This window comes from Mastigoproctus giganteus, chromosome 1 (genome assembly GCF_048544385.1).
Source record: "Mastigoproctus giganteus isolate SK-2022 chromosome 1, ASM4854438v1, whole genome shotgun sequence".
Lineage (NCBI taxonomy): Eukaryota > Metazoa > Arthropoda > Arachnida > Uropygi > Thelyphonidae > Mastigoproctus > Mastigoproctus giganteus.
The window spans coordinates 166491607-166516191 of record NC_143575.1 but is presented as its reverse complement, the minus strand read 5'-3'; the positions used below and the strand labels follow the sequence as shown (position 1 = coordinate 166516191).

General features: G+C 37.4%; 1 protein-coding gene across 1 annotated transcript in view; it reads right to left on the bottom strand.

Annotated features, from left to right (window-relative positions):
- The window catches only part of Vps50 (vacuolar protein sorting 50), a 731402-nt gene that overhangs the window by 460108 nt on the left and 246709 nt on the right, over positions 1–24585 (bottom strand). Inside the window, exon 9 of the mRNA XM_090374870.1 lies at positions 10366–10507. Coding sequence (XP_090230996.1) covers positions 10366–10507 — 142 coding nt within the window. The remainder of the gene's footprint in view (positions 1–10365; positions 10508–24585) is intronic.

Below are 24585 nucleotides of genomic sequence, written 5' to 3'. Positions count from 1 at the left end.
TAGAAGATATATTGTGAATGTTGTTACTGTCCTGAAGAAGGAGGTAGTGATCACAGAATGGTAAGATGCACGCTTGATATAGATGTAAGAAAAGAAAGGAAAAAACTGACTTGAGTAAATAATACATGAGATAACAGAAGAGGAAAAAAAGCAGTATGTACTGGAACTTAAAAACAAGTTTGAGCTTCTGCAGACTGTTCAGGACCAATATATCGACGAGGAATATTACAACTTTCTGAAAGTGATACAGCCCAAGAAACCTATAGGTAAAAATAAATCCAAAGAAGAAAAAAATCAGTCAAGAAACACTTGTGATGATGAACCGAAGACAACAAATGAAGAGCAAGAAGACTGACATGGAGAAAATTTGAGTATACTGAGTTATGCAAAGCCATTAGAAAGAGACTCAGAGAGGACATAAGAAAATTTAATACAAGAAAAGTAGAACAAGCATTAAGGGAAAAAAATAGGATTTAAATCAGCAGTTGGCACCTCCATAGCCAGATGGGCAGGAGCAGTAGTGCGTAGCACACGCTTCTTGATTAGCCCGGGGTTCGAGCCCATGACTACCAAATACGGAGGATGCGGAAAGGTCAGGAAATTACCTTTCCGCATCCCCAGAGCAATATGGCCTTAGTTGCTAATGCTCCTAAAAACCAAATAACAACAACAACAACAACAACAAATCAGTAGTCATGAGCAGTAATACAGAAAGACAAATGATACTGAAACTGAAGAATGAAACTTATGAACAGCAGAGAAGGCATAATTCAAATAGCAGAAGACTACTATAAAGAGTTATACAAGAAGCAAGGGAATGATGCCAGCAGTGGGGAAGATGGATCACAAATTAGTAACACATACAATATACCTGATATCCTTCCTGATGAGGTAGAACATGCATTGAAGAAAATAAAGAATCAGAAAGCTCCGGGGGAAGATGAACTTACTGTAGATTTGTTAAAATTGGGAGGAAGAGACATGACACAAAAACTGACAAGACTCTTCACAAAATACATTTGAAAAGGTATGATGCCAAAGGAGTGGAATAATGCAATCATAGTTTTGCTGCATAAGAAAGGAGATAAATCAGAAATTGGAAATTATAGACCAATTAGCTTGTTATCCCACATCTACAAGTTGTTGCACAAGGGTGAAACAACTTGTAGATGTGGATTACATCTAACAGATGTAATCCACATCTACATACTAACAGATTAGAAAGAATACTTGATGAGAATCAACCGAAAGAGCAAGCTAGCTTTAGGACAGGATTCTCAACTATGGATCACCTTCACGTAATGTCACAGCTAATGGAGAAGGCAAATGAATATAAAACTCCATTATGCCTGGCATTTGTGGATTATGAAAAGGCATTTGACTCCATACAGCATAAGGAAATGTTTCAGGCACTGGAAAGACAAGGCATAGATACCCCATATATTATGATTTTGAAGAAAATATATGAGAATGCTACCTCCTTTATTAGACTAGACAAAGACAGTAGTAAATTTAAAATTGAGAAAAGAGTTCGACAAGGAGGCACAATATCTCCGGAATTGTTTATGGGTGCTCTTGAGGAAGCTTTCAGAAGATTAGACTGGTCGCAGAAAGGAGTCAATGTGAATGGAGAGTACCTAAACCATTTACAATTTGCAGTTGACATTGTGGTCATAAGCCACGATCCCAAAGAATTAGAGGAAAATCTTAAATGGATGGAAGTCAAGAGAAAAATAAATTTTGGATGGATAGCATTCAGGAAATATATTCACGTACTGAGGAGCAATATCCCAATTTGTCTGAAACGTAAAAAAATGAACCAATGTATACTCCCCACCATGACTTATGGAAGTGAAACTTGGGCACTCACCAAAAGAATGGAAAAGAAGCTGAGAACTACACAGCGAAGAATGGAATTAATTATATTGGGAATGAGACTGTTAGATAAGAAGAGAAACACATGGAATAGGCAGCAAACTCAAGTAAAGGACTTTCTTATCAAAACTAAAGAACTAAAATGGTCTTGGGCAGGACACATAGCTCGAAGACATGATAACAGATGGACTAAGAAATAACAGAATGGCACCCAAGAGGAGCTAAGAGAAAACCTGGAAGACGGCAACGGAGATGGACAGATGAAATTCATGAGTTTGTGGTTAGTAAATGGATGGCCATTGCACAAAACAGAAGGAACTGGAAAGTTGCTGGAGAGGCCTTCATCCTGCAGTGGATTGAAAATGGCTGATGATGATGATTTTTTCCTAAATAAACGTTGATTTAACAAATTCTTGAAAAAAAAGTCATGAGTTAGGGTTATATTTGAAAGTGTCTGCAATTCTGCCTAAACACAATAGGAGGGCGTATATGATGAGAGCCTTGTCAATCAATTCTGCCGTGCGATTTGTGCAAGGATCATGGGGTAAACTTTTTCTCAGCGTGCCTGTTAACAGGAGAGACTGTTTCTACAGGGATGGGATATACTTAAATAGAAGGGTGCAAGAGTGTTTGCTGAAGCTATAGAGGCAGCATCAGGTGGGTCGGAAAATTGCTAGCTTTGTGGGGGGGGGAGATTCACAGACTAAAAGGTTAATAGTAGATGCAGGCAGAGGTGAAACTGATTCTTGCACTGCTCCTGTTAGAATGAACAGTGGCTGGAGGGGGGGGGAACTGTGGGTTCAGGGAATTGTGGGAGTCATCATGAAACAAACAAATATATGGGCCGTGTTACGGTAACTAAGAATAAGTGCATATAATGCACCTATTCTTAGTTAGATCTCTTGCATCACAAAACATCACATTAATTTTTTCATCCTACAAAATTCTTTCAATGCAAACAAGATTGATTTTTGTGTATCCATAATTCACTCAATTAAAAGCAAACCAATTTTTTGATTAGCAACGAAAAGCAATGTGTTGATTAAGTTCACTTCCACCATGACTGATTACACGTATGATAAAAGATTTCAATGGTTTCACTTACTATCTCAAAACCTTTAGTAATGAAACATTTGCCAGAAATTGCATGCAATTAGAATTTTGCACAGCACAAATTGAAATGGTAATATTTCTACCTTCAAAGATTGAAATTAAATACTGTATGAAAAACAAACAGCATCTGCACGGGAAACAATTTATATGAAATCAGTATACTGAATCACAAACAATTCTTAGAATTTAGCATCTATCGTCCCTTCCTCAAAACTAAAGTCACAAGGAAGGAGGGTTATATTTACATCATCTACTTTTTTGGGCCATAAAAAACCTGTATGAACAAGTGCACTGTAAACTAAAAAATACATCACACTATATAGGATTGATTACTTGGTCAGAAGATATAAGAATTAAAAGCAGGTGAGTGTTGAGTATTTAGAGTGTTATTTTTATAACACTGACTATAATTGAGAGTGTTATAAAGGGAGGTGTGTGTGTGTGTGTGTGTGTGTGTGTGTGTGTGTGTGTGTGTGTGTGTGTGTGTGTGTGTGTGTGTGTGTGTGTGTGTGTGTGTGTGTGTGTGTGTGTGTGTGCATTGTATCTCACTCTCACACACAAAATAAAACTGAGCATCTCTAAAAGCTCTCAAATCTAGGCCCAACAGATTCTGAATTTTTCAAGATTTCAGAAGTCAAATGACAAAACAGAAAGGAAAACTGACTATATCACTGTCTTATCTTGAATTTTTTTTTTTTAAATACAAGTAATAAATAAAACAGAAAAAAAAAAACACAAAACACCTAATTTACATGATAGACAGAATCCAAACTGTATGACTAATTATGTAATAATACCATATAATTCGAAAAATAAATTAAAATCTGACTAATAAATTAAATTTATTAAAAATTTGCAATCACAGCAAGTTTATCATTCTATCCATTATAGAAACTGATGTGCATTAAATGTATATAAATATCACACCAAAGCTGTCCTTGTCTTTGTCCTTGAAACAGGAAAATGAAAAGGACAAAGTTTCAGTGAATTTACTTAGTCAAAGTGCATCATTACTTGGCACCTGTAGTTCATGTAGTTATATAGCATATTGTGTCTATACAAGCATGGGTTGATCTGTATGCTATGTAGACCGAATACCCAGAAGAAACTCTATGCTCTCTGCCTAATACTGGCTATGTAATCCAACAAACACAGAGAGCAATAGAAATTCCTTCCGCATTTGATGCGACCTGAATACAGACTTCTCCAGTGAGAGATGGCTTCTTCTTAACATTTGAAATGTTAAGTTACGTGAGGTTACATTATACGTGAGGCATTATTTCAAAACAAAGCTTTTGGAACAAGGACTTGTTCAGTACATTACTAATTGCTGTTTACCTCATTTCATACGATACTAAAAAATTTTCATCTATATAAATATATGACACTGTAATTACACAGTGGGGTTGTCATAAAGTTTGCTTGGAGAGCCTAATAGAATAAATAATAATAATAATAATAAAACTTCTGATTTTATTTTTGAAGATGAGTCCAACCAGATTAGAGAGGATTACTTTTTTTTTGTTGAATTATTTTCATTCTTCCCATTACTGTACAGATAATGATGTGGTACAGCACTTTTTTTTTTTTTAAAAATGTTGAGTAGGTTACATCAGCTGCCTAAATAACTCTGAGGTAAAGTTTTTGGAAGTCCTGATAACATTCTGACTATCTGTCAGAATGGTATCAGGACTTCCATTATACCGCAGTCTTCCATGTGCAACAGTATCAAAAGCTTTTCTGAAATCCAGGTACAGTGGAATTTCTATATTACGAACTTCTATTTAACGAATTTCTCTATATTACGAACTTCTATTTAACGAATTTCTCTATATTACGAACTTCTATTTAACGAATTTTTCTATATTACGAATTTTTTTGCAAAACATTGCACCTTGAAACGAAATTACATGTAAAATTAACCCCATATAGTGAAGTGTTAGTCTCTCTATAACGAATTTTTAAAAAAATTAGTATAAGCATTTTTGAAGGTTTACAAGCATTTACTGCTAAACAACAAATATACTGCCTCCTTCCCTCCGAAATTGCGCATTAGCATCTGGAATTAAATAATCATCCTTTTAGTGAACACTTGTGGCCACTGATGCCCGTAGGAGGGGCTTTGCTTCATTTTTGTTAGTTATAAAACCAAATGGGTTTTCTTAAAAGTGGTCATAAACTTTACAATAAATAGGGTAGATTTGTAAATTGATGTTGGCTAAGGAGAAAACGAAATTCGCTGCGGTAAACCTTTAGCATGCTGCGGCGGCAATACATAGAATGCCAACCATAATCAGTTTTTAGTAACACCCACTGAGTGGCATTCGCTTCTCACCTCAGCCGTACCACGTGACCTTCCTGTCAATCATTATATATGTCCGTTCTCATCTAACTGGACTCCCAGTAGATGGTTTTCATGTTTTTTTTTTTTTTTTAATTTCGTTCTTTTAGAACAATTTGTCATCAATCACATAGGCTATTTGCTCTTGTATTTTTTTGTTTTTCTGAAAAGTAACACACAGCATACATTAATCATAAATTTTCTTTCTTGTATATATGAATGAAAGCAGAATAAAAGAAATTCAGAAAGTCGTATATTTCTTCAAAGTGATTGATAGGAAAGGTCACGTGATACTGTTGAATTGGCAAGCAAACGTCATTGAATATGCGGTACTAACAATTCATTATATGGCCAGCGTAGCGAAATTTGCGATGTATGTATCGGCAAGAGTTGCAGTCCAGTAATTTTTACAATTGCGGAAAAAATGTCAAAGAGAAAGTGTTTAAGGTATTAATGATAAAGCAAAGATTGTTATGATATTGACCAGGGTTTTAAGAAAAAAGATGTTGCAGAGAAATATGGCATACCTGCAAGCAGTTTATCTACAATTTTAAAAAATCGAGAATCAATTTTAAATACAATTGAAGGAGGAGCAGACAAGAAGCAAATTAAGTTGTGTATATACGAAGATCTTGATAAAGCTGTTCTAAGATGGGTGCAAATGATATGTGAAAAGAATATACCAATATCGGGCCCAATAATTAAGCAACAAGCTCTGAAATTTGCACAGTCCCCTGGACATACAGAATTTAAAGCAAGCACTGGGTGCTGGATAAATTAAGAACCATTACAGAATTGTGGAAAAGGTTATTTGTGGAGACAGTGTTAATGTAAGCAAAGAAGATTGCAACAGTTGGAGGAACAATACCTTAAAGAAGATTTTGGAAGAATATGAACCAAGGATGTTTTTAATGCTGACAAAATGGGTTATTCTTTAAATGTTTACCGAATAGAACACTTGCTTTTAAGGATGATAAATGTTTTGGCGGAAAACAAAGCAAAGAAAGAATCACTGTGCTAGTTGGAGCAAATATGACAGGATGAAAAATTAAAACTTTTAGTCATCGGAAAATCAAAACCCAAGATGTTTTAGAGGCATAAAATCTTTGGAAGTTGACTTCACCTTTAATAAAAAAGCACGGATGACAAGTGATATTTTTGAATGGATATTAAAACTAGACAAGCGTATAACAAAATAAAGAAGGAAAATCGTGTTGTAACTGACAACTGTCCGGCACATCCTGCCAAACTTAAAAGTGTGAAGTTGTTTTTACCACCAAACGTAACGTCAAACTCCAGGCAATGGACCAGGGCATTATTAAAAATTTAAATTTCATTATCGAAAGAGAATAATAATGAAGATTGTCAATGCGTTATCAGAAAATTGAAACTTGGAAGTTACCTTAGAGTAACTTCCAAGTTACTCTAAGAGTAACTTCCAAGTTACTCTAATACAAATAGAAATTGCTTTAAGGCAATGTATTTTGTGACCTACCTTAAATTAGAGATTGCATCTCTGAACTGGCAAAAGTTTGGACAAAAGATGTCACTGAATACACTATTCAAAATTGTTTTTCGAAACCGGGATTTGCATTGAATACAGAAGTCGAACAACAACTGGACGAACAAGATGAACTGCCCCTTTCACAACTGAAAAACCTTTGGACATTATTAGAATCGTCCGGAAACATCGAAAACGAAATAACACGGACAGTTTATGTAGATCAAGATCTGACACAACAGAACATCCAAATGAAGATGAAATACTGCTGAACAGTGTTAGAAGTGACCATGATCACGAGAAATTAACGACGACGCTGAAGACGCATCAGAACAACCCATAGAAAAGCCAACTCGCGAAGAAATGATTCATGCTTTTAAAACGGTTCGTATGGGTCTACAGTTTTGTGAAAATGTTCCTGATAATGTTTAATGTCTGAACAAAGTGCAGTTCTGTAACGAAATTAAGATTTTTTAAATTTGAGATTTTTTAATTGTACTGTGCAAACGAAAATTACAGATTTTTTTAAAATTTGTGATACTTACTGACAAAAATTGTGTTAACATAATTTAAATAAGTGTTTTTGAAATAAAATACATTAAAAATAAATGTAGATTCGTTTTCATTTTCTAATTAGATAACAATTTCTAATAAAAAAGATATTCTCTGTATAATGAAATTTCTCTATAACGATGTTCGCTGGATTTATCGAATTCGTTATAGGGAAGTCCGATGGTATATGATCTCAAAATTATTTTTTGAATCCAATTCCTTTGTGGCCACATCATAGTATCCAATCAAATTGGTCAGACAAGATCGCCCTTTAACAAACCCATGATGTGTCTTAACTATTACTGCAGTCTAGATGATCTAGATGATCCTGCAATGCTGCTTAGACCAGGTGATGCCATTATTTTCCAGGGAACACAAGTTAAACTAACAGGTCTATAGTTACTTGTGTTACCTTTTGAACCCCCTTTGTGAATTGGTGATACATTTGCAACCTCCAGTCCATGGGGATCTCCCCTGAGTCCAAGGCCGCTCTCATAATTATGGCTAAGAGTTGGCTTACGTCCTTTGCTGTCTCCATTAATATAACTAGATAGATTCCATCCACCCCCAACTGCCTTCTTTATGTTTAACTTTAACAATTTCTCCTCCACTTTGCTCTCAGTTATTACAAAATCACTTAGCCCCCTGTTAGAATTTGAAAAATTTCTGGCATTCCTCTCCTTAAATCACTCCTCATGTGAGAATGTCAATGCAAAATACTCATTCAGTATTTTGCATCTGCTCATTCAAAATACTCATTCGGTATTTTGCATCTGCTCATTCAAAATACTCATTCGGTATTTTGCATCTGCTCATTCAAAATACTCATTCGGTATTTTGCATCTATTAAAAAATACTTTTTTTTTTTTTTTTTTTTTTCCCCTCTGATGTTTATAATATTGCTTTCTTGCATCATTTTCCACTAACTATATTTACACTTATCACTATTCCTTATCTAGCTAATATATAGTTGGTGCTCATTTCTCGAAGTGTCTTAACCTTCCAGTAGGTGTATCCACTGGAAATTTGAATTTTCTTGTGCTTTTCAAACCAGGTATATCATTAAATTTTTCTCTGGCCATGAGCATTTGTAATACACTAGGTGTTAACATGTATTTCATATAAGTAAATAAAAATAAACAGAAAATCTACTTCTCTGCCTGAGATTAACTAATTACAGCTCCAAAACAATGCAACAATTACTGCAGTTTATGGTGCATTTGACGTCAATTACTAGGATTGAAAATTTAGTAATCTGGTCTTTAAAAATCAGGAATTAAGGTAGGTCACAAAATACATTGCTTTAAAGCAATTTCTATTTGTATACATGTGTATGTGCATATAAATATGTACAATGTTACAAGTTATTTAAGAACTGGTAAACAAAAACAAAGATTTATACTGATAATGCACGTTTATTCTTGTAACAAGCTTTTGAGTTCAGGGGAAAATTTTCAAAGGTGGCAATCAGAGCAAAAATAAACCATTTTACTTTTAACATTAGCTATAAATAAAAGAAATTTCCATTAAAATACTGATATCAAAACTTTGTGAAGCCAAATCTTTTAATTTTTATGTTAACATGTTGAATGCCGACTACAAGTTAATTTGTAGTTGGCGATCTGGCCCAGGACGCTGACTATGAGTTAACTCGGACTGGTATGACTTGCCTTTCAGATGCAGCTACGAGTATATTCATAGCAAATATGTACAACTGATGGATAGTTAGCTTCTGAGATAAGAATGAAAAACCAACCACGGTGTCAGAAAACAGAATTTATCCACAAAAAGAAATAATTTTCCTCACATAAAGAGCTAGCTTCTCTTAGTGCACTGGAAAATAACAGTGTATTCTGTGGTGTTTTTTATTTCTCGTACATACTTGACACGGCTTAGTCAGGCGTGGTTTTTTTTTTTTCAGTTGGTGGTATAGCCAACTGAAATTCTAAATTATGAATATGACGTTCAGACCTAATCTTCTTTGGAATGCTTAGAATTTTATTTTTTCTCCAATCAAAGATTCAATGTACCTTTTCCATCCAGTTACGGGTTCCACCATAAAATGTCCGAAATTCAGAGAAACCCGTAACTTGATGGAAAAGGGTGTATGCATTACGCATATATATTTCTATAACATGTAATGCAGTTTTTTTTGGACATCTGATGGTTTTTCTTAGCGCTGAATAATATGAGAGCATTTGACCCAATCGATCTATGAACCAGGACCATACGACTAGTCAAAAATCTCTTCAAATTCCGAGTCACTCATATTAGCATAGAGCTCAAGCTCTTCTTCGATCAGTGGTCTCTTCTTATCCATGTTTTAGTTTCTTTTTAGTACATAACAATGTACTAAATACAACGTACATGGCAAAGTCTGTGTCACTGCAGCGGATTTACGCATAGCACAGATTCACATACAGAGAATTCTGCAAGTTACAACACGTCTGATTTAATTGAGTTAACTCACAGTTGGCTGCTGCGAAGAATTTTCTATTACGTACGCCAACTATGAGATAATTCACAATGTTTCTTTACAACAATAAGCTTTTTTATGAGTTTTGGTGATGAATATATATTATAATTTGGGTTTTGAATAATTTAACCTGCCTAACTCAAATTGGCATCAGAGACCAGTTTACCCAAATAAGCCTTGGCAGTCAACGTGTTAAATAATGTGTTCTGGCATAAAAGTATCCATTACTGCTCTTCTTTACATTTGAATGTTACATTCTAAAAAAATGCTGTTATACATAAAGTCTAAATGTGTTACAACCTCAAATATTGTATCGTTGTTTTTTTAAATCATTACAGACAGAGAGAGAGAGAGAGAGAGAGAGAGAGAGAGATCGATTCAAAAAGACTGTAAAAATGCAGAATCATTTAAGTACTAATGAACATTTACAGTATATGCAATGGGAGTTAAGAAAAAAATAAATAAGGACAAAAGGAAAAAAACATAGAAACTAAAAATAATAGATACCTGTGTTTTTCCAAGTAACTTATAAGCAGCCTGCAGTTTTTCATAATGAAATTTGGTAAAACTAGTACAAACTGAAGAAAGAGCTACATCAAGCTGTTCTTCTGTCATCTCTAAAGTATCTTGCAATTTAGAACTTAGTTCACTAAAATAAAACTTCAGAATTAATTATATAATAATACCCCCACAAAATAATAACAAGATATGAATGGGGGTGGAGGGAGGGAGGGAGAGAGAGAGAGAGAGAGACTGACTTTAATCTTTTTTAAATAAAAACACTCCACTTCAAAAGATAAAAACTTTAATGCTCAAATGGGTGCAACCCTTAAATTTAAAAATTAGTGTCCATTAGAATGACACCAATGTCAATTTTAGAATTCCCAAGGTGATAATCAAGCTGGTAATTTTTTTTTATCAAGAATCACATTTTGGGAGTTCTGAAAAACCATTCAAAAGTCAAAGTTTCATATAATAATACTTTTTAATTTGTATACCCATGTATACAAGCATGCCCATGAAAATTAAAACAGCCAAAGTCTCCCTTTGACAGACTTTAACATAGTCTGAAATTAAAATGAGCACATGAAAATTAAAACAGCCAAAGTCTCCCTTTGACAGACTTTAACATAATGTGTGCCTACTCATAACTGTAATTAACTCACACTCTTAAATACCAACATCCCTTTGGCATCTATCTCAAGCACTGTGGCAGAGACGAAATTTGATATCTGTTTAGATTTCTTCAACTAAATGCATCAAAATAATATTCTTTATTACAAGCACTACCATTTTCACCATCAGAGAAGAATGTTTGTATCCTGCTAATTTTATTTGAAACTTAGACAAAATTTTAGGAAAATGATTAGAGAGGTCTGAAATGATGCAGTTATTAAAACACTGCTTTTAAGTGTTTCCAAAAATAAGCTATTGTAACTATCAACCTAATCATAAAGTTTTAGCAGGTGCTCATTCTTTTTTATGGTCTCATCTCTTAATCCATATGGTTTGAAGACAGAATTTAAAGTGAATATAAAATATAATTAAAAATGCCCCAAGGAAAAAGGTGTGTACTACCTCTTTTTTTCAGGATGTCATACATAATTAAAACTGATTGTGAATTGAGAAACCAAGGGACTTAATGGGAGACTTTCGTTAAACGTTGTCAGTGGTTATTTCAAAAAAAGACAGTTGTGTGTGTTTTTATACATGAAACTTAACTCCCAGGATGCACAGCTGAAGCTTGAAAATTTTATATACATTAGATGCCATATTGGCAAAAGGCTAGCTGGAAATTTTGTACCTAAGAATCACATTTTGCAAGTTCTGGTGGAACCATTCAAAAGTCAAATTTCATATAATAATAGTTAATGATTTGAATTTAATTTACTTAAGGTTATTGCTAAATCTATTTGAGGATTATGTTTATGTGAATGTGCACGTTGGCTAAGTTCTGTTGCAGAATAATTGGATTGAAGGCTATTTCTATGATAATAAGCTCTAATATTTCCAGTTTAGGCTGATCCAAATTTTATAGTTGTGCTGCCTATATACAAGTAACATGCATTTCAGTAGTGTTGGCATTTGATAAGATATATAATATTGTTTATATCCTGAAAGTATATGTATATGTTTCTTTATACTTGTTAAATATAAACTTCATACAGTCTGTCCACGACATACGTAAGTCGAGTTTTATGTAACTCGGGAATGACTAATAAAATATTGTTAATATATTCCTGATATACCAAAATTCAAAAAAAAAAAAAAAAAAATCACATAATATCCTCAGAAGAATGAAGAAAAATAGTTATATACCATAACAATTAAAAACTTTATCCTGGCACAGCAGTAAAGTAGTACTACTTTCACTTCTTCTTTTAAGTATCTTTATAATTTTACCAAAAAAATTTACCTAAGTCTGAAGTTACGTAACTCAGGCTTATATAAGTTAGGGACTAACTGTACTTGTTAAATATATTAAGTATGTTAATTATATATTTATACTTGTATGAAAAAAAAATATTAAAACTATGTCAGTACCAGAAAATATGTCACAGAGCCATTGAGCAAACTGACTATCATATAGCTTTGATTCATTTGTTTATCATTATTATTTAATGTTTCAAAGTGAGGGTTACTTATTCAATTTTTGCTTCTGAAATGATGTATTAACTGAATTGAGCACAGTCAATTCTAATATAACACGCATTTTAGAAAAGCAAATTTGCTCAATGCGACTGATATATTAAGGAACAATGTGAGTGTAATGTTATTTTTGCGTTGGTTCTTGCACGATTTCATCTGCAAGTAACACCAGGTGAATGCAAAACCCGGCACCAAACTGAACGTAGCAACCTGCGCGGCAATACATGTAAGTTTATGAGGCTTAAAAAATAGCAAATGTGTGAGAGCCATATTTCCCATTTACTGTAGTTGTATTAGGAGACACACAGTTCTCATTCGCTGTATTCACAAAATAACATATGATACTGTAGACTGACTCAGGTTTTCAGAAGCTGAAATCATCAGCCAAAAAAAAAAAAAAAAAAAAAAAATCCTTCTCATTTCACCCATCCAATCGCTACAAATCTTTGCCTATTTCAGCCTTAAATTTATTTAAGCTAACAACTTACACAACAACAAATGGAAGTCTGCAGCAGCAATCAACAACCCGCTGGCTAGAGCCAAACTTCTGCACATCTATTCTACAACTGTCTTTCCTCAATTTGAATCAATGGCCCCCTCATGTTCATTATCTGAGCAAGCGGAAGTATCCCATCAGCACTGAGCCTGCTCAAACCATTCAAGGTCTTATACACCTCAATCAGATCACCTCACAGGTGCCTAGTCTCCAGACACTGTAGTTTGCAAAATTTAGAACTTTCTTGGTAAGAGGACCTGCCTCCATCATTCCCATCACGAATCTTGCTGCCATTCTCTCTACATGCTCAAGTGACTCTACATCCTCCCTAAAATGAGGGCCTCCAGACCTCCTGCACACAGTACTGAAGGCGTGGCTTGACCATTGCCTCATACAAAGGGATAATCACCTCCTTTTCCCTGCTAGCAGAATTCCTGTATATCATTGAAAATAGGCCCAGCACCGAACCCTGGGGTACTCTACTAATAACGTTAATCCATTTAGAGCAGTGTCCATTTATTACTACTATCTGCCATCTCCTACTCAACCATCCCTATATCCACTGTAGCAACTTGTCCTTAATGCCATACCACTCCAATTTGCACAGCAGACTTCCACATGCAACAGTATCAAAACCTTTCCTGAAATCCAAGTATATGATATCAAAATTATTTTTGGCATCCAGTTACTTTGTGATCACATCGCAGTATCCAATCAAATTGATCACACAAGATTTCCCCTTAACAAATCCATGTTGTACCTGAACTATTACTGCAGTCTTGTCTAGATGATTCTGCAATGCTTCTTTAACAAGTGATTCCATTATTTTCCCCAAAGAACAGAAGTTAAACTAACAGGTCTATAATTATTTGTCACCCTTTGAAACTCCTTTATGAATTGGGAATACATCTGCACATCTCTAGTCCATGGGGACCTCACCATGAAGATGCTCTCATAATTATGGCTAAGGGTTTGTTTACTTCCCTAGCTTCCTCCTTAAATATAACTGGATAGATTCCATCCACCCCAGACATTTTTATGTTTAACTTCAACAGTTTCTTCTCCATTTTGCTCTCAAAATCATATAGCTCCCTATTACAGTTTAGTAAACTTCGGTCCTTTCTTCCTTACGGAATTCCTCATGTGTGAATGTAGATGCAAAACACTCATTCAGTTTGCAACTATCTGAGCAGGATCATCAACAGTCAAACCACTAATATCAAATGGACCAATCTGATTCATCCCCTTCATTCTAGAGTTTATATAAATACGCACACGTTTCTGGCCGTCCATATGGACGTGCAACAGGAAATGTGATTCATTGCACCAGACGACCTTTTTCAATCACTCAAGGTCCAGTTTCGACAACGTGCCCATTGTAGGTGCTGTTGCCAGTGAACCGTGGTTAGCACGGGCACTCGGAGCAGTCTGCAGCTATGCAGCCCCATTTTAAGCAGGATTCGATGTACTGTGTGTTGTGACACTTACTCCCATCACAAGCATTCCAATTACCGGTGAATTGCACCACAGTCGCCCTTCTGTTGCCATATACCATCCAGGAGAGCCTACGTTCACTTTGAGCATCAATGAGCCGAGGTCGTCCAACAACTCTCCAGCGGTTCGTGAGTGTCCCCCTCCTTGAACTTTTTGGTACGTAATAACCATGGCTGACCATGAGCATCCCACCAACCGTGGCATTTCGGATATGCTCTGACCCAGTTGTCTTGGCCATTACAATTTGGCCTTTGTCAAACTCGCTTAAGTGCGCTGCTTTTCCTACCTGAAGAACAAGAGTAACACTGATTAACGGAGCTTAGTATGAGGTGTTTTTTATACAGTGTCCCAACCTACAGTTGCTTCGATTTGCATAACGCTGGTCATAATGTTTTGGTTCATCGTTGTATTTTTTTAATACATTTTATGATAAGTTCATGATATACTCGTATAAAACCATATTTTCTATTTTAAAAATATTTAAAATTTCTTTTATAGACCACATGTATTACCTAAACATACAGTTCTCATTGTCGTAGATTTTAGGCTTTAAAACATTCTGTCCCAATTGTGGCCAGTGGCATCTGATCACCCTATCTTTACAAGAAAATTAAATCATTTACTAACAATATTTAAAATAATAATATCTTCATTGCAATGTACAGTAGAGGTGGATTGTATCTTGAGTCATATTTATGATTTAGTGAAGTGTATTGAGTAAAGTGTAATGTTTTCCTTAGCAAAAAAAAAAGACTAAATCATTGCATTGTAGTAGTAACAGCAAATGATGCAAGAAACCAAGTTTATAGAGCATCAACCAAAAAACCAAAAAAAAAAAAAAAAAAAAATACAGTTCACCAATAAGTACCATCCTATAATTTGTCTAGTTCTACCTTCAATTTCTTTAATCCATCCACTTCCAACAACAAATGGAAGCCTGTTCCAACAATCAACTACCTGCTAGCTGAAGGCAACCATCTTCCGCACATCTCACCTGCAACCATCTTTCTTCAACTGGAATTTATGCTTTCCTCATGTGTGTGGGTCTCAGAAAGTGAAAGAATACCATAAACATTCAGCTTATGAAATCTTCACAGCTTTAAACATCTTAATCAGATCTCCCAGCAAGCTAGACTTGAGACGCTGCAATTTTCAGAAATGAAGCCATTCTAGGTCAACCTTTTGTTCCCTTCACCAATCTGGTTCCTCTCTACACCCATTCCAGCAGATGTACATCCTTCCTGAAGTGATGGCTCAAGACCTAAATACAGTACTCAAGATGTGGCCTAACCATTGCCTTATACAAAGGGATAATCATCTCATTATGTTTACTAGAAAAATTCCTGGGGTCTTTTTGCACCACAATCCAACGTGCCTTTGTCAATGTTAAACTTCAGTTGCCACTTCTCACAGCCCATCTTTTCTATATCCTGTAATGACAGTATGCAGTAGCATACTGTCATTACAAACCTGCCAACCTTTGTGTCATCTGCAAACTTAAATATTAAGCCTGATGTACTTTCATCAATATCATTGATAAATATACAAAACAACAATGGGCCAAACACCAAACTCGGGGGGACTCTATTAATAACATTAGTCCACGAAGAGCAGTGTCCATTGATTACCACACGTCTTCTCACACTCAACTACCCTTTTATCCATTGTAGCCACTTGCCCTTAATGCAATACTGCTCCAATATATAGAGTAGCTTTTTCTGAGCTAGAGGAAGAATCCCATCAGCACTGAGCATGCTTAAACCATTCAAGGCTTTATACACCTCTATCAGATCACCTCGCTGGTGCCTAGTCTCCAGACACTGTAATTTGCAAAACTTAAGCCTTTCTTCGTAAGAGCACCCCTTTGTTCCATTCACTAATCTTGTTGCCCTTCTCTGTACTCGTTCCAGCAGCTCTACATCCTTCTTGAAATGAGGCCTCCAGACCTGTATACAGTACTCTAGGTGTGGCCTGACCATTGCCTTATACAATGGAATAATCACCTCCTTATCCCTGCTGGAAAAATTCCTGTATATCATTGACAATACTCCATGAGCTACTCTTGCAGCCCGTCTGCACTGTTCAGAGAACTTCATATCTGCCTGAAAAACCACCCCCAAGTCCCTTTCATTCTCTACCACTGTCAGTGTAGTACCACAGAGTTGATACGTTGCTCTGGGGTTGCTGTTTCCCATGTGTAGTACTTTACATCTGTCAATGTTAAACTTCATTTGCCACCTCTCAGCCCATCTGCTCAACCTTTCCAGATCCTGTTGCAGCAGCATAGTGTCAGTAGTGTCCTTGACAACCCTGCCAACCTTTGTATCCTGAGGGACTCCACTAATAACATTAGTCCATGATGAGCAGTGTCCATTGATTACCACTCTCTGTCTTCTCCCCCTCAACCACCCCTTTATCCATAGCAGCAATTTGCCTCCAATGTCACACTGCTCCAATTTGTGTAGCAGTCTTCCATGTGCAACAGTATCAAAAGCCTTTCTAAGATCCAAGTATATAATATCAAAGTTATTCCCTGCATCCAGTTCTTTTGTGACTGCATCATAGTATCCAATCAAGTTGGTCAGGCAAGACTTCTCCTTAACAAAACCATGCTGTGTCTGAGCTATTAAGTCTTGTCTAAATGATCATGCAGTGCTTCTTTAACCAGTGCCTCCATTAATTTTCCTGGCACAGAAGTTAAGCTCACAGGTCTATAATTACTTGTGTCAGCCTTTGATCCTCCTTTGTGAATTGGGGTCACATTTGCACATTTCCAGTCTATGGGTACCTCCCCTGAGTCCAAGGAAGCTCATAATTATGGTTAAGGGTTTGCTTACTTCCTTTGCTGCCTCCTTTAATATAACTGGATAGATCCCATCCACCCCGGGTGCCTTTCTTGTGTTTATCTTCAACAGTTTCTCCTCCACTTTACTCCCAGTTATTTCAAGATTCTGTAGCTTACTGCTAGAGTTGAATACACCTCTGGCATTCCCCTTGCTGAATAACTCCTCATGTGTGAATGTCGATGCAAAATAGTCATTTAGTTTGTTAGCTACCTGAGCAGGATCATCAACAGTTGACCCATCAATATCAAGTGGACCAATCTGATTCATCGCCTTCCTTCTAGAGTTTACATAAGTAAAGAACTCTTTGCTGTTTTTCTTTGCATCCCTTGCCAAGGATTTCTTGTAATCTGCCTTCGCCTGCCTAACCTTCTTTGTAACTTGGTTGCATATCAACTTGTATCTATCATAGGCTTCTGTATCATGTGTTAATTTGTAAGTATCCCATGCATTTTTCTTCTCTGCCATATGCCTCATTAGTTCATCTGACATCCATTTTGGCCTAAACCTTGAACAATATTTCTTAGTTGGTATGTAAAGCCTAGTAGCTTCCAAGATAAGTTCTTTGAATGCTTCCCATTTTGAATTTGCTGTTGGTAACATCATCAGTTGGTCCCACTGTATAGAATTTAAATACTGTCTCAGTCCATCGTAGTCGCCTTTACGGAAGCAATAACCCTTCCCTTTACCCCTAATGGTAGTTACCTCTTTGAGTAAATCCCACTTCAGCACACTGTGATCACTGCCACCTAGTGGTTCATTTATCTGCAGATTCTTAATGCATGAAGAATCACTGCTGATAATCAAATCAAGAGTATTACTCCCTCTAGTTGCCTCCCGAACATGCTGATGTAGAAAACAATCATCCAATAAATCCACAAAAGCCCTGCTAGTGTGTTGAGTAACCAGCCCCCAAATTCCAGTCAATATCTGGGAAATTAAAATCTCCCATTATAAGACTCTCTGATTTACTGGCCCACTCTATTTCCCTATACAGTTCCTTATTATACTCATCAGAGTCATTAGGCCTATAGCACGCTCCTACTCTCAATTTTGATCTCCCAATGCTTATATCACACCAAACTGACTCAACACTGCACTGTCCAGCGATGTCGATTGGCTTCACTTCCTTGGTTTTTATGTGTTTCTTAACTAATAGCATAACCCCTCCCCCCTTCCTATCCTGTCTATCCTTTCTGTAGACGTACTCCCCAAATTGTAGTTCTGCATCCCTTATATCTGTGTGACACCACGTCTCTGATATCCCAACAATATCAACCTCAAATTCATCAAATTTATTTACTAAACTCCTAGCATTGGTGTACACGCAAGTATACCTGCCCTTGTTTCTATTCTTAGCTACCCTAACACAACCCATGTGTTTACTTGTACCGCAATGGCTCCCAGCAGTCTCTGAAATACCATGCATCTTGTTTTTCAGGCTTCTGCTCATTCTAATAGAAGCAGTGCAAGAATCTCTTTCACCTCTGCCAGTGGCTACTGTCAATCTATTGTTCTTTGTCTCCCCCCCAAGCTAGCAGTTTTCCGACCCACTTAACACTTGGTCCTTGTCCTTGAGTTGGTCCTTGAGGTTGTCATAGACATTCTCTCAGATATGGCAGACAAGCTGTTCTTGCTACCTGGGAGTCTAAAACGCTGATGGAACTGATATTCGGGTGACACTCAAGTCAAAGTGGACCCAATTTCGGCGAAGTCCGGACGTTCTATGACAGCCAAATCCTCTGCTTGCAACTTCACGATGGTGGGACTGTTAGTAATCCTGGGTATAACCTTCATGCACAAGTACATGGTGGGTGACCACCCAGGTGTGAACCAACGTAAGCAGCGGTCGAGGTGTGACGCCCACACCACATGGAGGAACGCCGCCCCTCTATGTTACCAGGCAGTACTAGGTGGTAGATGACTCTCATCAACCGGTGAAATACCACCACTTTGCTTATTGGAGGCTTGAAGTGGTGGAACCCATGTTTAGTCTCTAGAGCTAAGTTCCGGCCAACTCTTCCCTATCTCTTCCATCATGCAGCATGATTGATGATTTTTGAGGTTATGATGAATGTCGTGGCGAGATCCAATATTCCTTACATTTCGAGGGTACAGCTCTAAAACGGTGTTCGCAGGCCGGCCGCTAGTTAGTACACCGGACTGAACCTATTGGTAACTCTCTAGGAAGCTTCTGGATCAGCTAGTGTATAATCTTGCTACCTCTACTCTGCCAGATAGTGACTGGAGGGAGTCCGAGTAGTGTGTATGCGGGGAGCATTGTCGAGGCCACGTTATGTCAAGGATCTGGGTATATTCTTACCACATGTACACCATATCCAAAAATTTCATTACTTCATACAGCATGTCCCACCCACTTTTTCTTACTATTCAATACACCATGAATTGTCAAAATAATAGAGCAAGCTTATCTGCGAAAAGATCTAAACCTCCCAAGGATTTCCTAATTCATTTCACAAATATACGTGGTCTCAATTCTAATCTCAACGATGTCCATTTCCACTTGCAGTCTTCCAAACCCCATGTACTTTTTCTGACTGAATCTCAGTCATCAGTTGATTCAACTACTGCTCATCTCAGATGTCCAAATTATTTGCTGTATGATTCCTTTCGCCTCAAAGGTGGTACTTGTGCATATGTCCGTTCTGATATTCCCTGTCAGAGACTTGGCAATTTGGAATCTCCTCTCTTTGATCTTCTCTGGCTTAAAATCTCTCTACCCCATTGTGTAAAATTCATCTGTTGTCTCTACCGTTCTCCCAACTCCACTAACCACTTGGAGCTCTTTGACTTCCTCTCTTTGCAACTTGACTTTCTCCAGTCCAACTTTCCTAACAGTGAGGTAATTTTCCTTGGTGATTTTAACGTTCACAACTCCAGCTGGCTTCCCTTTTCTAGTCACACCGACCCAGCAGGTCGAGATGCTGAGGCTTTTGCAATTACTAATGACCTAGCACAGATTGTTCATTTACCTACAAGAATACCGGACAATCCTAATCATACAGCCAATACGCTTGATCTTTTTCTCACAAACAACCCTTCTAAGTACAAGGTTGAAGTGAGAGGTCCTTTAGGCACTTCAGATCACAACTTGGTGATTGCCTCTTCTCCAATGGAACCTTTATCTCATGGCTATTCCCAACCTTGTATTGTTTGGCATTACAAGAATGCAAAATGGGATGACCTGCGAGACTTCTTTTCTTCTTTTCCTTGGTCTGATTACTGTTTCAAAACTTCTGATGTCAATGTTTGCTCAGATCGTGTCAGTGAAATTATTCTTGCAGGAATGGAATCCTTTATCCCACACTCCACTTTAAAATCTCGTCCTTTATCTAAACCTTGGTTTTCCAATAAATGTGCTAAGGCTGTCCAAGAGAAGAACGTTGCATATCGTAATTGGCTTGTTTCTAATTCTTCAGTTTCATTTTCTGCCTACACCAAAGCTCGCAACAATTGTAAAGCAGTTATTAATCAGTCCAAACTAGAGTTTGAACAGGCTAAGAGTAGAAAACTTGCTTCTTGCCTAATGGTAGCCGAGCATTCTGGTCTCTTGCCAAAGCTATTGGCCGCAACTTTTGCCCATCTCTGCTCCCACCTCTATCCAAACCAGATGGTTCTGTTGTCACTTCAGCCAAGGATAAAGCTGACCTGCTAGCATCCCATTTTTCTTTGAGCTCATGTATTAATGATCTTGGTAAAACACCTCCCACCATTCCTAACACGCTCCATTCAATGCCTCCTGTGGTCTTCCGTCAAAAGGATATCAGAAGGATTTTGATGAATCTTGATGCTAAGAAAGCTCCAGGCCCTGATGGTATTTCTCCACTTGTTCTCAAATCCTGTGCTCCTGAACTTACTCCTATTCTTTGCCGCCTTTTTTCACTTTCTTATTCCAAAGGTGTTTTTCCTTCTGCTTGGAAATTTGCTCATATCCAGCCAGTTCCTAAAAAGGGTGACAAATCCCTCCCATCCAATTATCATCCCATTGAAATTACTTCTACTCTTTCTAAAGTAATGGAGAAATCAATTAACCGCCAACTCTTAAACTACCTAGAAACCTTCCGTCTGATCAATGATCGCCAGTATGGATTCCGTCAGTGTCGATCCACTGGTGATATTCTGGCTTATGTTACCCATTTATGGACTAATTCAATGGAAAGGTTCGGTGAAACACAAGTAGTTGCTCTTGACATCTCAAAGGCTTTTGATCGTGTTTGGCATAAAGGTCGTCTAAACAAGCTTCCATCTTATGGTTTGCCAACTGTTTTTAGTAATTGGTTATCAAGTTTTCTCTCTGATCGCTCACTGAGGGTGATGGTAGATGGCTGTCTGTCTTCTAACTTCTCCACTAATGCCGGTGTCCCCCAAGGTTCAGTTCTTTCCCCCACTCTTTTCCTCTTGTATAAAAATGACCTTCTTCCATTGACTGGAAATTCTATCCATAGTTTTGCCGATGATATCACATTGCATTCAACTTTCCATTTTGAGAAACCTTGTCCAGCTCAATCAGCTTCAAGTTCTCGAAAATCTGCTGCCAATTCCTTAAATGCCGATCTTCAGGTAATTCTCCAGTGGGGCAAAGACAACTTAGTTGATTTCAACCCTTCTAAAACTCAATCTTGTCTTATATCTCGCAAAAAGGATTCTTCTGCTCCTATGCTTATCTTTAGTGACACTCCGATTTCTAGGCAAAATGATATATCTCTTTTGGGGATTACCCTGACTTCTAATCTCTCTTGGCACAAACACATTACAAATATTGCTTCCTCTGCATCTAAAAAACTTGGTTTTCTCTTTCGCTCTCGGCGTTACTTTTCTCCCAAACAGCTGCTCACTCTGTATAAATCGCAAATCCGCCCTGCCATGGAATATTGTTCCCACATCTGGGGTGGTGCCCCCAAAACCTCTCTCAGGCTTCTTGATTCCATTCAGAAGAGGGCAGTTAGGTTAATTAATGATTCATCTCTAACAGAGTCTCTCCACTCGCTTTCTCATAGACGCACTGTTTCTGCTGCATGCCTCTTCTACAGATACTTCCATGGGCACTGTTCTTCTGAATTGGCTTCTATAATTCCCTCTCTCTCTTTCAAAACAGTCCGAACACGTGCCGCCACCAGCCAACATCCATTTACTGTCCAACTTCAAACCCACAGAACCAACTTTTCATCTTCCTCATTTATTCATTCAACTGCCGTTTTCTGGAACAACCTTCCTTCATATGTATTTCCTGAAAATTACAATCTACAGAAGTTCAAGTCCAATATCAACAAATATCTTCTTTCGTGTTCTCAACCTCCAACCCAAGCACGGTACTAAGTACTATAGGTTCTAATACCTCTCGTGTTTGGGGTTCTCATAAAAAAAAAAAAAAAAAAAAACACTGCCTCGATAGCATCAGCAAATATTCTTGCACCCTTTCTATTTAAGTGTATCCCATCCCTGTAGAAGCAATCTCTTCTGTTAACAAGTACAGTCCAGGCTGAAAAAAATTCTACCCCTTGAGCCTTGCACAATCTTTCCAGGGCCGAATTGATCGACAAGGCTCTCATCATATAATCCCTCCTATCGTGTCTGGGCAGAATTGCAGACACTAAGACACTCCTACTAGAGTTTACATAAGTAAAGTCTTTGCTGTGTTTCTTTGCATCCTTTGCCAAAGACTTCTCATAATCTGACTTCCCTTGCCTAACCTCCTTTGATTACAGACCAGCGGATATCTATCATAGGCTTTTGTGTCTCCTGATAATTGGTATTCATCATCCCATACATTTTTCTTCGGTGCCATGAGTATTATTGGGTCATCTGACATCCATTTAGGCCTAAACCTTGAATAGTATTTCTTAGTTGGTATGAAAAGCCTAATAGATTCCAAGATTAATTGTTTGAATGCTTCCCATTTAGAATTTGCTGTTGGTAACTATCAGTTGGCCCCACTATATAGAATTTAAAAACTGCCTGAGATCTATGTAGACAACTTATCTAAAACAAAAACCCTTCCCATTACCCCAGGTGGTAGTTGCATCTTGAAGTAAATCCTATGTCAGTACACTGTGATCAATGCCACCTAGTAGTTCCTTTATATGCAAATCCTTAATACCTGAATAATCACTGCTGATAATCAGATCAAGAGTATTACTTCCTATCATTGCCTTTCAAACATGCTGCTGCTGTAGAAAACAATGATTCAATAAATCCACAAAAGTCTTGCTAGTGTGTGAGTGACCAACCCACAAGTTCCAGCCAATATCTGGAAAGTTAAAATCCCCCACTATAGGACATTCTGAGTTATTGGCCCACTATTTCTCTGTACATCTGTTTGTTGTATGCATCATAGTCATTAGGCCAAAGCAGACTTCTACTGTCATATCTGATTTCCTAGTGCTTATGTCACACCAAACTGACTGAACATTGCACTGTACATCTATGTCAACTGGATGCACTTCCTTAAACTTTTTTTTGTGTTTATTCCCCACCATAACCCCTCCTCCCTTCCTATCCTGTCTATTCTTTTTGTACACATTGTACTCCCCATATTCCATTTCTGTATTTCTTGTATCTGTGTGACACCTAGCGTCCGATATCTCAACGATATCCACCTTTGATGTCTTGACAAGCACTTCAAATTCATTAAATTTATTTACTATACTTCTAGCATTGGTGTACATGCAAGTATACATGCACCTGTTCTTAAGAAGAACTTCTTACTCTTAGTTACCCTAACACAACCCATGTATTTACTTGTTTTTTTTTGTAGTTGTTGGCACATCAGTTTCTGTGGCCATAATGCACCTCCCAAGGTTTTTGCAGTACTTTGATCCAAGCCCGAGGCGGGATTCGAACCCGCGACCTTTGGGTTGCCAGGCAGGCACTGTATGTATTTGTTCCATGATGACTCCCACGTGTCCTTGAAATGCCCAGCAGAAGCAGTGTAAGAATCACTTTCACCTCTGCCTGTGACTACTGTTAATCTTTTAGTCTGTGAACCCCCTCCCCAAAGCTATCAGTTTCACAACACACCTAACATTACCTCGATAGCACCAGCAAATATTCTTGCCCCCTTTCTAATTAACTGTATCCCCATCCCTGTAGAAGGAGTCTCTCCTGTTAACAAGCACAGACCATATTGAAAAAAAATTCTACCACATCAGCCTTGCACAATCTCTCCAGGGCCAAACTGATTGACAAAGCTCTCTTCATATACTTCCCTCCTATCGTGTCTGGGCA